Source organism: Diadema antillarum, unplaced genomic scaffold (genome assembly GCF_040938485.1).
Source record: "Diadema antillarum isolate AM-2024a unplaced genomic scaffold, OU_Dant_1.0 seq00000847_RagTag, whole genome shotgun sequence".
Lineage (NCBI taxonomy): Eukaryota > Metazoa > Echinodermata > Echinoidea > Diadematoida > Diadematidae > Diadema > Diadema antillarum.
The window spans coordinates 216,932-233,570 of record NW_027271721.1 but is presented as its reverse complement, the minus strand read 5'-3'; the positions used below and the strand labels follow the sequence as shown (position 1 = coordinate 233,570).

At 40.0% G+C, this 16,639-nt stretch overlaps 1 protein-coding gene across 1 annotated transcript in view; it reads left to right on the top strand.

Moving 5' to 3' along the window:
• Positions 1-16,639, top strand: part of LOC139740315 (cilia- and flagella-associated protein 410-like) — a 97,786-nt gene that overhangs the window by 76,009 nt on the left and 5,138 nt on the right. The window contains exons 4-5 of the mRNA XM_071650909.1: positions 1,077-1,242; positions 16,131-16,221. Coding sequence (XP_071507010.1) covers positions 1,077-1,242; positions 16,131-16,221 — 257 coding nt within the window. The remainder of the gene's footprint in view (positions 1-1,076; positions 1,243-16,130; positions 16,222-16,639) is intronic.

The window sequence follows — 16,639 nt, the reverse complement described above, 5'->3', positions numbered from 1 at the left end:
AATGTGATCAGGGAGTGAGAAGAGATATGGAATTGGACTTAACATGTGAAAACTCATGCATTTTGGCAAGCCTAGATGCAGATACCAATCTATTATGAGAGAGAAAGTGGAAGAGGAAGAGAGAGAGTGAGAGTAGAGAGAGAGGGAGGGAGAGATGGGTGAGCATTACGCGCAAAATTGGTTGGCAAAATGAACAGTGGGATCTTGCAAATGCACTCGCCATGCTCTGAATTCAAGGCCGGCACTGGATGGATGTGAGTGAAAGCCCTTGCATTCTCTTGTCTCGTCGCTCTTGGTGGCGTCGCGCCGTGTTTGTCAACCGCCAGTGGTCGTCACACAGGTGCAGTCAAACGGGAGGAGTGAGCGGAGAACGGGCCAGCCGCATCTATTCATGATGACGGAGAGGGAAGGAGCGTGAGAGGGGGGGAAACGTCACACTGTTAGGATCGACAGCGCTCCAAGTTATGTCTGCCATGGCGATGCGACTACCCGATTCATGTAAATAGCGTTTCATGTGCCTGGTGTGAAACATACTGCTGCTGAGGCATTTACCATAATCGCCTGTAGGAACTTGAGCTCCTTTGATGGAGGTGGTACAGTGTAGCATTAATGTAGTGTTTACTGCTGTTAAGTTCATATTTTACCACATCAATGCGCGGACGCATTGCTGTATTTCATAATTGTCTATTGTAAACAGGTATTTAGGATGATTGAATGATGTATAATATATTGTAGCAATTCATGTTGCTTATGTCTCTTTATTGTTCTTTTCTTCCCGATTCTTTCCATTCCATTCCCTATTTTTTTATTGTCATCTCTCTCTGCCTATCCCACCTGCAATAAACTTACTAAATACATCTATTTCTGCTTGTCCATTCATTTTTCTCCTCTTCCATTACTCATCTGGTATCCATTTTCTTATAACACTTCTTACATCTCATCTTTTTTTTCATTTTTTTTCTTTGCACATCTCTGTCTTTGCCATCATTAATAACATCTTTCCTCCATCTCATCTCCCTCCCCCTCATCCTCTCCATCCATATTCCTGCCTCATCCCGCCTCCGCTGTCCATCCAGTCGTCACGTTCGACGAGGTTAACCGCGCCCTGGAGGAAGGGGACGAGCTGGAACCCCCCATCACATCAACAGGCATCTACAGCAACGGCCACATTCCCAACAACAACAAGGACAACAAGGAGAACCGCGACAGCTCCATGGAGTTCATGACGTTAGATGAAACAAAGTGAGTCATGCCGGCTACCTCTTTTCCATTTCCACGTTTCCGTGGCAACCGTTCTCAGCCACAAAGTGAGAATAGGTTGGTCCGCAAGCGCTGACCCATTGTTCCATTCAAGAGGTTTCACATTGTGAGTCAGTCCAAGATTTTTTTCTCTCTCTCTTTCTCCCTGGGTGCAGTATGGCATTTCTCTGCTGGCTGAGTGAATTTGTAAGAAAATGAAGTGCTTGGCTTGCACACTCACGCCTTACCTTACCTTTATCGTGTGTAGCCAGAGATACAGTGCTGATTAGATGAGTTTGTATTCTCAAACGTTGCTTAGTCAATGCAGCTAACAAGCATGCTAACTTTCTGAGTCAGCAACAATCGAACCAACCTAAGGTAGATTGCCATGACTGCGTAAACACTCTTTTTCAGAGGGAGCATTCCCATCTTTTTCATCTCAATTTGTGAAACCCATCAGTCTCGGAAGAGAGCCGCGATACATTGACTCATGCCGCTTCCCCTATGTACCTGGCTAATTGGTGCAGTGAGAGTTTGATTAACTTGTGTGGGCTTTGGTTTATATCCCTCGCCCATCCACAAAACAAACGTTGGTAAACATTGTATATACCATTATGTAGAAGTTGATTATGGATTGAATGAAATGCAGGCATAGGTGGAAGAAAAAAGAAACAGCCTACCCCCCCCCCCCCCCAAAAAAAAAAAAAAAAAATGGTAGACAAAGAAAAAAAAGGAAAAAAGCGAGAGAGAGCCTAAATAGGCAATAGATAGCAGACACATTGTCAATAATTGGGACTCAACGAACAGTTTTAGATGCATCAAAAGTGTGGGTGCATATGTGTGTCTGTCTGTCTGTCTGTCTGTCTGTCTGTGTGAGTAAGTTTAGAACAAGGAAAGATTTGTAGTTTTGATGTGACTATGATCTTGCTGCATTGTTGTATGTTTATATCTTTTGTTATAAAGACAAGATGTGATTTGAACTCTCTTGTGATTGATGCAAACAAGTAGCCGATGCAAATTTAGAAGAGATGATCATAGGAGTAACACTGAATTATATGAACAAGAGGAATGGAAAATTTTTGAAAACAAGGGAAGAATAGGAATAAGAATTATGATTTAATGAGTCAGTCCACGCAAATAATGGTTGTATATTTGAAACGTTTCAGAGGCATAAAATGGAAGAAAAGTCAGAAGTAATTTGGAGGGAAAAGTCTGATGCAGATAGAGTACTTGGTGAAAAGAGCAGATGACAGCAGCAACATTAAATTGAATCATTGATAGGAAATGAAAAACTGATGAAATTATAAGTGGAATACAAGAAAGGACTATATGGACATGGAAGAAAAGAAGAAGGTTGAGAAATGAGAGAGTGAAAAGGATGTGAAGGAGCAATGTGTCCGTGACAGATGAGACGAGACAGTGAAATAATTCATCGGCCCGATGGAGCCGAGTGGAGGAGATTACACCTGGACATGTGTCTGCCCAGACCAGGGTCTTTATCTACAGCTGATATGAACTAAGTGTGAATATCCATCTACCCTACCTGCTCCTCCCCCACCCACGCAATTGCACACACACACACACTTTTTTTTTTTTGTATACTTAGACCTAGCTTGACTCTTTCATGGGGAAATTAGTGGAGAACAATTAAGGATCTTGGTCTTTCAATATCACGAGGGAAGCTCTTCTCAGTGCGTTGTCCTTTTTAACTCTTCTTCTTCAAAATGGTTAGATTGTTCTGAACCTCAAACTGTCTGTTGATTTGGTTAATTGTTGACAACTGGACGCTTTAGCAGTAAGTCCAATTAAATGAGTCAGGAGGCTGTCGATCATAATACATGTAGGTATATTTCTGATGGTAGAAGAACTGGCAGACTTTAATGGAAATTACAAGGTCATACAGGTGACTTTCAAACATATACAGAGTGATGAAAAACAAAAAATAAATGCTGGGGCTTGTCAAGGTTAAAAACAAGAATTCAACCAATGTAGTAAAACATTACCTGTTTGCACGTTTTTCCCTGTAACCGTATCCTTGATGAATCTTGCAACATCCAGCCTTCAGTCGGACAGATTGTGACACAGAACCAAGGATTCTCAACTGGTTATCACTGCAACCATCAATAGCACGTCCTGGCTTGCTAGAGAGAGGCCCTGTGTAAATCCCCGCCTCTCACGTCACTCACAGTCATGCGGAGAATCGATTGCGACGTGTCCTATCAGGCATGGTAGGCCACTATCTAATCCTTGACCAGTCCGGCTAGGCTGCCCGGGATGGCTCTTTACAAGAAACGGCACTGTTACCATGGTAACAATTCTGTCATGTGCTCTGTGTCCTCCGAGTTTAAATTAACTTTGAAGTCTCAAGCATGATTGCATAGAATCGGCACAAAAAAGAAAAACTTGCTTTTTACCTTCCCCTCCTTTTTTTCATTTCTTTCTTTTTACTTTCAGTCAATTTTCAGGGATGTGTTTCTCGAAACAAAGCTTCAGACATTGCATATTTCAACGTGGCGACGCCTAGAGACACAGGTCATTAATATTGTCTGGGTGTATCAGTTAAGATTCATGAGTTGGAGCGAACATGATGCCCACTGAGGTAAACACTTGAATATGACATGCGCGCAGCACCTGCCCGATTGTCAGACCTGATTTGGATTTGCATGATGATGTATCAGGAGGAGCAAACCTCGGCCCTTTTGTTAATCTGCCGGAAAAGCAGAAGGTAGAAATAATTCAAAATAACTGGAGACAATTGTGTAGTGATGTAAAGATAACTTTGGCTTTTTTTATGTTTCTAAGTACTAGTAAAAGACAAATCTATAGATAAAAATCAATTATTTTCACGAGAGCCAAGCTTCGAAAAATCAAAATGCATGCTTAAGTTCTTGTCTGCACTATAGGCAAAGAATGCCAGTGGCAATTTGCGCAAAGTTCATGCTGCGAAAAAGGCCGTCGGCTCCAATTCGCGAACATATGCCATGAAAAAATCTTGCTTTACAGTATATTGACATCACACAGATCATCTATCCCTTTAATAGAAAACATACAATATAAAGCACACAACACACACATCCGCAGTATCATGACCCAGGGTGCCCACATACTTGGCATAGCCATGTCCTGATACTATGCAAGGGGAAATCTTGTACAATGAGGCTACTGTGTTCTCCAAGCATCTTCATTCTGGAAGCTGTTGGCATCTTGTGGGTTAAGGCTTTCTCCTCTTTCAGCACGGAGGGGAGCAGACAAGAGTTGCTTTATTTTCTCCGGGAGCGGCACAGTCACTTCCTTGTGTGCCCTTCGTGTTTGCCCACCATGTCATCACTTTAGATGGCCAATCGCAGGGATCTGAAGGGTAATCCGGCGATTCTTCGTAGACAATAATTAAGACTCTCGTGGATTGCCGGCAATGCAGGGATGAGTGATGGAGGGATAAGTGATATGGCATAGGCAGGGGCACCTTCAGCTGAACTTGATATACACACACTATACACACTCGGGATGGTATTTGTGTGTGTGTGTGTGTGTGTGTGTGTGTGTGTGTGTGTGTGTGTGTGTGTGTGTATGTTCAGGATAGGGGAGTGGGAAATTACATGAATTTTGCTGGATATACTGTATTGCAAGAAGAAATTGAGGTCCTATACGTATATTTTGTGACAAACAGAAAATTTATGTTTGAAATATACATGTAACCGATGATGAAGAAGATAGATGGAAGGATGGGATGACGGACTTAGATAAGGAAGGAGACATCGTACCATGCCCCCCCCCCCCAACACACACACACACATGCGCAAACTTACCTACACTTTGACCTCTGACACAGAAACATGTATATCTCATGCATGGGATGTTTTTAAGAGGTACTAATTTGTATTAAGAGAGAGAGAAATGTAGGCCTTTTACATGTAGAATAAAAGTTTGTGAATTATACAAGTATTGATGAAGAATGAAGAAAGAACTGAAGGCAAAATGGAAGAAATCTGATCATAATTGCTCTTCTTTTTTTTTCTTTCGTGGACGGTCCCCTAATTGCTTTTGTCATCTGTGTTAGAATAGTTATGCAATTTTATTTTCTCATTTGTTATCATTGTGACCATGGAAATCATCCCAAGTATCTTCATCTGGTGAAAAACAACAAACACCTTTCTTGCTGTGCATCGATATTTTCCCTCAACATCACTGAAGTTTCACAGTACAGTTTCTCAGATATGGTGGGGAAAAAATATATGCAATTTCACAATGAAAAAAAAAAATAGATATTCCATGCTCATTGTAAACTTGGCAGAAAGAGATCTTCCTCCTACATATCTGAGAGTGTCAGAACAGGGGAAGAAAAAGAGCAAAAATCAATGTTCGCAAATTACAGACCGCACGGCTCGGAAGGAAGGTATCTGTTTGCCGTGTTTGTACAAGACGGAAATCGATCGAGTCACAGGTACCCCTTGGTCCCAGCGCTGTTGGCTCAGCTGCCAGGGGAATGAATGTCCATGTAGGACGGCTCTCCACAGAGAGGGAGGGAGTCAGAGGAGTCTGAGAGAGGGAGAGGTGCTGCCGAGGAAAAGATGGTTGGTTTGTGGTAGTATGTTTCGGCCAGGGAATGTTTGTATAGGGTGGAATTAATATGTCTCTGAAGGGTGCTTGAAAGTGGGATGCAGCATTTTAGTCGGACGCTGTGATACTTGAGATAATTTCAAGGGTGCATGGCGTAGCCACATACGTGAATAACAGCCCAAATGTGTTTGATTTTTTAGACGGACTTTCGTGCAAGTTATGCAAATACACTCATCTCCTTGTTTTGTTTCGTTTGTAATTTCTTTTTAGAAATAAATTTATCTCCCTAGTGAACACACTCCCTCAAGCAGCAACCCTCAGCACACAGTTTGATTACTTACTGTAGTCTATGTATGTATGAAACCAGAAGTCCATTTTTTTTGTGTGTATAAAAGAAGTGAAATGAAGATGCTGACATTTCATTTTGGTTTCGTAATTCTGTGTTCAACCATGTGTGAATGACGAGGAACATGACTTCGTGTATGCAGAATTCCAATCAAATATTCCATGCTTTTTTTTTTGTGCATGTAGTAGTTTACATAGTGTTTATGATAATTTTCAGTTCATTTCTGCCGTAGGTTCTAGCCCACTTACATCGCTCAGCATGAGTGGTTTGATATGGTTGTCTGCCGTCTTTCCAAACTAATTATGCGTAATGTAATGTATGCAGATATGTTTCTTAATATACAAGCATTGTATTTTGTGCTTAATGATGATGAAGGCATGAGATTCTAATCAGTATGAAGGATTTAGCAATTTTTTCTTCTTTTATGATTGTATGAGGTATCAACAACCATCCATCGATCCCCCTGTGCCAGTAAATTTTTGATGCAAATACCAGCACCAGAATCTGGAGGTGGCATCTTTCATCAGTGTTTAGCTCATTAGCCTTATTTTAAAACTTCCATCTCTCGAAATAGAATATTACAAGACCTTGTTAGCCACAGTCTGCTTGTCAGTCACCATGGAGAGAAAGTAGATTCTGACGAATATGATAATATGTAAGCTCTACAATTTAACAAAATCCAGCAGCTATCTTAAAAAGCTATTACCATGGAGAGTAATGCTGTCTTAAAAGGGCAAGTCCAACCTAGTATTGTGGTGCTAGGCATGAAAGTACATGTAGAAAATTTAGAGAGGCAGGTCAGTGAATGATTGAGAAAAAATGGACACATGATGTAAAGGTCATGTAAATACTTACAGTATAAGTGTAGAGACTAAGGCAAAATGGCAACTCTGTATGATGCTGTTGTTCAGGGGGTCTCCACCAGTTTTGTAAGAAATTTCACTTATTTTCATTTTTCTCCAATATTTAGGCACAGACATATTTATTCGTTTAGGAGGACATGCAAAAAATGTAGTACTACTCTATTTGTAGCTATATACCAAGAACAGGTCTGAAGAAAAAATGTTCTCAATAGAAAGATGAAAACTGTGTTTTTGTGTTTGTTGTTGATTATTTCTTGTTTTTTTATCAAACTAAAATGAGAGCTAGAAGATGGACACTCGTGCATTGAAACTCTGTGTGTATTCCCATAAGGGAGCGTGACTGTAGGTCTCTCTAACACCTCATTCATTCCCTGGTGTCTATTTAAGGCACTAGTGGTCTATCAGGGAGTTTTTGATGGGCTCACCCCTAGTCTGAACTAAGCCCGTGTATGCAGTTTACTCTTTTCCTGCATGGGGGCAAATTGATAGAGGGCGATATCCAGATTTATGGCCGCTCATTGACATTCAGAGCTAATGGTCCATATTTTGGGGGCTAAATGACTCGCGAGATGTCTTTAGGTGATGAGAGTGATTGTCAGTTATGGGCTCTGTCTTTTTGTGCAAATGGGGCTCTTTCGTCAATAAGTCCTTGGCTATGATGGGAAAGATATCATAGGGCATTAAAACAATGACATTTTGTCGAATTATTCTATGTGAGACTGACTTTCTCTTATTTCCCTTGCAAGTTTCCTTCCTGAGAGGGTATAGAGCAGAGATAATTGCCAAAGTTTTTTAGGAGAGAAACTCATCTGCGCTTTTGTCTCATAGTTCTAGATATATGAAGCACGCATTATCCAGAATTTATTCGTCATAATTGTTCCACTTCTCATTAATGATCTCTAGACTATTCCTAGAATATGTTATTGCAGCAAACAAAGTCCCTTTACTCACATACCTTCCATTGTACAGCTTAGTGCATGATATGCAGTATAAAGCCGAGGATTAGTGTTGAGTAATTGTCTTTTTAAAATGATTGCATGACCACATTTATAGTTAATGATATCCTTCAAGCCCAGTCAAGCTAGTGTGGCTAAAGTTACTAAACTATTTTCAGAAATCAAAGTCTTTTTCTTCATCCTGTAGTTATTTGCAGTAGGTGTATTAATGCGGCTTTATGTATGTGCATGTGTGTGTCTATGTGTATGTGTGTGCTTGTGTATGTTTGAGTGTATGTGTGTGCTTGTGTATGCATCAAAACAAAATATTGCGTGGGGCCCCATATCAAGGTGTTTTTATCTCTCTGGATGGAGTTTGGTCATTTAGAGAAAGTCAGACTTTGCGGAGAAGATATGAACACAGCACCCTCGCCCTCCCCACAGCCAAGCCAGCCTTGAACCTGTCCATCCTTGCGCTAAATGCCTGAATCATCTTTAATTGGATGGCAGTGATAATCAATGACGACACGAAGACATCTCTCTTCTTCCTCTCCCCGTCTTCCTCTCTGTAGAGCTCCTTGAAGGGTGCGGGGGGGGGGGGGGGGGGGAGGGGGAGGGCAGTGCCGAGTGCCCAGTGAGGCGTGCCGAGATTGTTTGAGATTGGACAGGCGAAAAAATGAGACGGAGTGCACACAGAGTTGGTGGTAGATGATGGAGAAAGAGAGAGGGCGACAGAAAAAGAGATGCTTTGGGATGGGATATGGACTTGAGAAGGGAAAATGAAGAAAATGAAAAACTGAGAAGAAACTTTAAAAGCAAAATCATCAAATTTCCATCTTCATGAGTAAGGGTTGCATCAGCTTCTACCATAATGCCAGGAGGATGCTAAAATTCTTGTACATGTGAAGTTAAAAAGAGGAGCAATTTTTGTCTTTATTCTTTTTTTCATATCTACCTATTTGTGATAATGTTTCATTAGCACCTTTGACGTATTTCTAGACAAATAGTGACACACTTGAATAGAAAATTATGATATCGTGGACGTATTTTTGAAGTGTCGATCATAACTTTTATTAGCAAATGGTAGAGTTACATGCTACATGTGCATTGCAAACAATGAATGTCAGAGTTGAAGTTGGGTTTCTTTCGTTTCTTAGAATGAGCTAAATGACAGGATGACAGCTTGAAAGGAGACCAAGAAAACAGAGAGAGGCTGCCTCCAAACAGTATCGTAATGTGTTTGGAAGAAGGAAGCAAAACTGTTTACACCGACAGTGTGTGATCTCACACTGGCCACAGGAGAGTGTTATTGTAGGAGAGATAGATAGATAGATAGATAGACATACAATCAGACAGACAGACAAACAGACAGACAGACAAACAGACAGGGGAAGAAAGATAGGAGGAAGGAAAGAAAGAGAAGAGAAAATATTGGGTAAAAGCAAAAAAACAATGCCTCAGACAGTCTCGGGGCGTGCAAGCAATCTCGCAATTCTCAGAAATTCACACAAACATGCTTGCAGGGGAGTTCCCAATCTACCAGTCTTCCTGTTTTGCAAATGCTGCAATCAAACCAAGGAGATCCTTTTCATCTGCAGAAATGAACTACTGATAAAAGAACAAGTTTTGGCTGGGGAAATGTCTCATCCTTCAATGATACATAAGATAGATATATTTTGCCAGCCTATCATGTAGTAGAAAGCTTATATTTATGGAAATTGTTCCCACAAGTTAAACTTTGTAGTGTTTTATTATTTTCTTTCAACTTTCTGCTTCAAGCAGAGGAAGTGCACAAATCTAACTCCAATATTGACTCATATGTTTTAAACACATCTATACCAAATCTCCTTTTTTTTTTCTCACTCGCTATCTCTCCATAGATTTATATAGATATGTGTGTATGTGTGTAGTGAGAGAAAGAGAAGGACAGATATAGACACACTGACAGACATAGAAAGAAATAGGAAATCAATCAGAACATTTACAGTACATCTTAAAGTGTATTTCAAGTGTGTTTCTAAGAGTTGTTCATAACCCACACGCCACTGAGACTTTCCATTTTCATTTTTTTCTTTCTCTTTTAAGTTTGTGGCTGTACATTGGTAGATTATATGTAGATAATGATGGTAACGATGATGAATGTATTACTGATACCAGATCCAATCATTGCATACTTCCCATTGCAAGTATTTCTTCTGCCTTGTGGGCCCCTCTCATTTTGAAGATATGTTCACATCTGTAGTAGACGACTCTTATGTTAGAGTTGAAAAGTATGCCCGTATGACCATGAAAATGACAATTTTGGAGAGAGGCACATTTGTAGTGTACATTAACAACAACCACAACCATTCTTCTTCATATAGTATGAGGAAATCAGTCATTCATTTCTGCACCAGACATCAAAGTGAAGTTCAATTATCTTCTCACATTGCAAGATATCATCTCAAGATGCACTTAGGTGTATTCTTTGTCAACCCAATTTTCCAGCGGTATTGGTAAGTGCGGATGAAATTATGTCTCTAGTGGCAAGTTGGGGGGGGGGGGAGATGAAATGGATTTTTGCTTTTTCCCTCTAATTCATCAAAATACCTTACCATCATCTTCATCATGCAAGCCCAAATTGCTGATACCACAAGTAGGCAGTGCGTAATAGTTGGCTGCCTGTGTGGATATTGATGTGTCTGCCTGGGTCTTAAGTTTGTATGAGTGACTCAACGGATCATGGATTTTGGGGGGATTTCGCCAATATTCCCACTGATTGGAAGAGAATAGCTTGGAGTGGAGGGACATGGCTGGGTATATCATATCTTAATTACCAGAAACGTGAAAAGGAGATAGAGTGATTTAAATGTCTACTGCTGGAGGGTTGAGTCATTTAATTTATGTGGTGAGGCTGATGTTTTGCTTTGGACTAATGCCAGTTTCCTCTGCAGCTGCATCTAATGAAGTTGGTCATCATAATCATGTGGTGTATCTCAGTATTTGTCACTGGATGAAAAGCAACTTCATTCCCTCTGGAGATTCAATATGTTCAGAAAGTTTGTTATAAAGCTGCGAGTGGGTTACCAATACAGAGTCTACAGAATAGTATTTACTCTACCACTACTTGTTTTTTGTGAAGCATGCTTCAAGGTCATTGAGTACTAATATCACACCTGTACTTCAGTTACTTTGCAGATGGCTCAGTCCTTGGGAGATTTAGCATGAAAGGTTTGCCTCAATATTCTCATGTATGAATTCTTTCAACGGGTGTGTTTGAAGAATGGTTTTTATGAAGATGTCTAGGTGTAGTCTTGAGTGATCAATACTTCCCTCGCCTAAAGAGTATCATTTTGCAGTCTTTGAGGTGCCGACTCCCCGCCTTAATGAACAGCAAACATTTGGACAAGAGAAGAGAGATGGAGAGATAGATTGAGGAGAGAGGTAGATTGAACTTCAATTGGATCTTCAAGTAAAGGTTGATACGCAGACAGTACACATAGCATAAAGGAAAGGTTTCCTGTCGGCGACTGTGTAACTTAGAGTGATGCATGAGACCGGGGGATGATGAGGAAAGATACCTTGCACTTTAAGAAGCATGATTGCCCCCACCTCCTCCTCCATACCTCGTGTCCGGCTTCCAAAATGAGTAACCCCGCCAAAGTGTGCCAGCAAGGGTGGCAGGGTAGCCCCTTCCTTTGTTCGTGTTCACTCATACGTGACAGCTCAAAAGCACTAACGATTATTAGTTCTTAGTTGCAGTCATAAATTTATGATGCGTCAGTCTCGACCATGTCTTTCCCCTTCCGATTCCATCCATGCAGTCAGGCTATTATCTTCTGGGCTTTTCCTGTCTCATTGGAATCAACTTTTTTTGCCTTTTTATGGGGGGAGGGGTGAAACGGAGGACAGGTGCATGTCATAATGGCGTTGCTAACGGTCTCACAACATCCCAAAGACATAATCCTGTGAAAACTGCCACACTTTGGCGGTTCCGCCGTAAGTGACTCAACCCCTGCAGCTATTCAGTGGCAGCAGCTAAACAAAATTTTAAAAAAGCGGGAGGGAGGCTGCATTAAACAAAATCAACAGAAAAAAAAAAGATATACAGAGGGCAAAATCAAATAAAACTCCCTGAATCAGCTCGGATGATTCATTAACATTTCCTGGTGATAAAAGTTGGTACAAATGATTTTGAATTATACAGGCCTCTCTTTTTCTGTGGACCAGCATTTTCATTTTGCTATTATTTGTAAAATCCAAACAAATAAGGCATATAAAGATGTTCTGATGATTTTGTTACCTAATCTTTTACTTCGTTGTAATTAAATTCCTTTATAACCACTTGCATTGTATATGGATATTATAGTACATTGTACACTTCCTGATTAATATTCTATATTGGAGGCAACAAAGGTAGAGTGATAAAAGATGAAAGATGAATATTTACTCTGATTTTGATTGTATTTTAGATTGGAATCAGGGGAATATTTTATACCACCCAAAGTCTTGCCCCGTTTGTGTCTGATATCCAGTCGTAAAGAAAAACAAACCCAGCAACTTGCTACCAGTGAAATGTCCAGTTCACCTGTAATATCCCTGAATGTTTTTCATACAATATTTTGCATTGAAAATTGAGCTGAATGCTGATTTACTGTCACCAGTAGTCACCAGCTACTTTGTTTTATATTCTGGTATCCAGGGGCGGATCCAGGAATTCCGTTAAGAGGGGCTGCCTTTACAAAATTAAAGGGGGGTGCACACACCCCTCCCCCCCCCCCATTTTTTTCTTTTTAATTCTTTGGTTTTAATAAAAATAATAATTTGGGGGGGGGGGGCGCCCAGTACGCTCCCCCCTGGATCCGCCACTTGGTATCAATCTACAGATTTCACCCATTTTACATTCTGTCCCAACTCTACTTATAAGCCTATATACAAATTCTTTATTTCTGTCTATTTATGTGACACACAAGTATGAAATCTGTTTTGCAATGGCTGAGATATATAGCCAAAAACAAAGTAAGACAAAGCAATCGTAATTAAAAGTGGGTCCCACTTGTTATAGAGATCCCTTTGCTTTGGCTATCTCAGTCATTTCAAAACCAATTTTTATCAAGTAAACTTTGAATCCCTCTTAGAATTAATTACATGCTCTCTCATATTTCATGAGAGGTTTCTTATTATCTTACAAAAAAGTTGGAAATCTGAAGCCCCATCTCAACTAAAACTATACCATCCCGTTAACTTGAATTGTTCAATTTATCTTCATCTGAGTTTGTTCTTTGTCTGCTCTGTTCCCATATACGATGATCTCAAAACACTTTTACAGTTGTTCTATCTTCATCGATTTACCTCACAGAGACAACTTGTCTCCCTCACTTAGAAATGAAAGATTCATGATAGTAATTCTATTAAAATTAGTTTTTTTAATGTTGTCTCTTTAAGCTCGGTGAGGACTCGGTTAATGTTTTCCCATTATCAAAATTTGCCCCTCTACCAATTGCGTCAGTCAGCTGGGGTTGACTGTCGTTCTCATTCACACCTCCTAGTGAGGTCTTTCCTTCGCCTCCATCTCTTTCTCCCTCCCCCTCTCCATCTCTTGCTCTTCCGCCCTCTCCCTTTCCCATCACAGTTAACTTCTCATCAGCAGTCAGACTGCAGCAGCCAGCCACTGAAAACCCACTGAGGTTCTGTAATTGGATTATATCCCCACGGAGAAATTTAAATTAATGAGGCGACCACATATTGCCAATGTAAACTAACACAATTTTTTCTTCAAGGATAAATCAGCAGGTATTCCAAAACAATTTCTTAATGATACAATTTTTATAATGAGAGAGTATTTTCTGTTTTGAGTTTTGAAAAAAATGTCACATTGAATACACCGTATCGTCAGTCTTCTCCAAAAACTCCCCCATCCCGGCAATGACGACATTATTTGCTCGTATGACTTTCCATTTAGTGCGTAGCATTTTTTTGATTGGGACTGCAAACAAGCTGTGAATGAAGGGAGAATATTGTGCTGCGATGTGCCAGGCATGTATGAGCAGCCGTAATTGGACACATGTTTTGCTTGTTAGCTGCAAATTATGTTACCCATATCAGCACCAGCACGGAGTCTCGTGCAACGCCAGAAGACAAGGCCGCATGTTGGATCAGTCGCTTTGTCTTCACAGGAGCTTACCTTCTGTTTCAGAGACTGAAGGTACTATCTGCCGTGTGTTGTTTACGTGGCAAAGTAGAAGGTATCATATTGTCTGTGAGTTCAACAGAAAGAGGGTTTTGTGCGCACCCCATATAAGATCTTCACACGTGTGACTATAAAAGCGTAGATTATTGCCTATTATCAAAGTCATCATTGGTACATAACATATTTTAGTTCTAAAACAAATTGGGACAAGGACCATCATGTACTGTAAAAGTGGATATTTTCGCGTGGCTAATTTTTCGAGCTCGGTCGGTTAAGAATAGTTTCGCGTGTTTTTAATTCTGTGGAATCAAGACATCAATTACTTGAACATATGGCAAGCAAAAATATTTGTGTGCTTTTATTTTTGCACTAGCTTCTCGTTGCGCAAAATGCGCGAAAATGTCAACACTGTGAAAATTTCCGCTTTTATGGTGTAGGTAATTTGTATTGTAGTCTTCTTGATTTTGGTTCTTGTAATTACAAAGAAGAAGGAGATGAGGCAAATTCATACAAGATCAGCTTAAAGTTGCTACCATCAGTGCCCAACAAGGAAAGTTTTGTGTGTGTGTGTTTGTTTTTGTTTTTTTTCTCAGCATACAGTGCTGTATTATCATGAAGGGAATACAAAGTGGCATCCTGCTGTGTGCTTCTTGTGGTGTGCATATATAGTCATCAATGTATGCAGGATTGGTAGCAACATCTACAAGTGGCATTGAGAGAGACAACCATGAAATTGTGAAATTTGAGGAGATTTGAAGAATTTTCAGGATGAGAGAAAAAGAGCTAGAGATGACAAAATCCAAGTATCTCTTCAATAAGCAGAAATTTGGAATAAAAATATTCTTAGCAAGGATGGAAAGAAAAAAAAACCCAAATGGATTTGATGATCCTTTGAAACATATCATGCGAAGAGTATCAGACTCAAAACCCATTCACTCACGAGAGTCATTGGTTTTAGGATTGCAATGCAAATATTGATTTCATTTACCGTTTTTTACACATTGAAAACAAAAAAGTTCATTCCGCTGCACGTGAGGCACTTGAAATATTGGAACTGCCCATTTCTAAGCAATGTCGGGAGCATTACCCCAAGCCTAGTGCTGTTAGTTGCATCAAAAGATTAAAAGATGGAGTTCATACAATTGTACACTCTGTGCGAGGCAAATTATTTGTGCTTACGGTTTTTTTTTTTTTTTTTTTTTTTTTGGGGGGGGGGGAGTCAGATTGACTCATTTTTGCATCCAGATGCAGACTGCAATAGTTAGCATTTTTTTTCTTAAATTTACATACTGCTGTAGATTAAAAAGTGCTTCAGATACACCTTCATGAGCTGGAAACAAAATGTTCGTGATTTTGGTGTTGAAATTGTGACTTACATGAAATTGTGACTTACAAGAAATTATAAAATTGTCATTTTAGGAATTTTATTCGTCGAAGTGTAGAAATTACCTTATTCTCATGAATATTATGGATTTTAGTCTGCCAGTGAACATGTATGTAATTCTTTAGAATTTTGTCACTTTGCTTGCGGGTAATGTTTGAAATGACAGATGATTATGGCAATGAAGAGTTTCTGTGTATGCATTATACATGACAGCCCTGTTATGAATGTGCAATAACCTTTTAAAGTGGGTTATGATCACTCCCGCAGGTATTGAATGCACCATCAGCTCCAGACGCTGGACAGTTAATGCACATACAATCCACTTTTACAATTAAACATTAATATCCAGGCCTGAATAGGTTTCTCTGTCTCTGTATCTGTCCATCTGTCTGTCTGTCTGTCTGTCTGTCTGTCTGTCTTTCTGTCTGTCTCAGTTTCTCTCATTCTTTTTGCCTGTCTGTCTGTCTGTCTGTCTATACATGTATGTCCATCTGTCGTCTTTTTCTTTCTGTCTGTCTGCTTGTCTGTCTATCTCTGTCTGTCTGTATGAAGGCATGTATGTATGTCTGTCTGTCTCCATGTCTCCATATGGGCACTTCACAACTTTCTCTCACTTATTTTTGTTTTCCTGCTGCAGTAAAATCAGAGAACAGCTGGGACTGAAGCCACTACCTGCCGACAAACTCTCCCCTGCCAAGCACAAGACAGTAAGCAGCCACAAAACTAAAGTAAGCACATTAATCAACTAATTGTGTGAGTTCTCTTGCTGTGCATTGCTATCATTACCAAAGGAGGTTCAAAAGATGGAGTCACAACAGTCCATTTCCTCTCATCCCATGTTTGATGCCACCACTCAAAAATATATGGAGTATGTGTAAAACTGGAGCCGCCCCACAGATAGAAAGACAATTGATTCATGTGGCATTGCATAATGACCAGCCACTCTCGAAGGAAGATATGTCTTTATGTTGATAATTACTTTTCGCTGTCTCTTCTACAAAAGATGAGCGGTACATTCTGGTACAAACATGGGTATGTGCAAATAAAAATTGTGCAAAGATTGACGAATTAAAGTTCAAAATTTCTTGACTTCACATGTCTTTACACTGATCTGACATATAAATGAATGAAGAACTGTACTTGAAA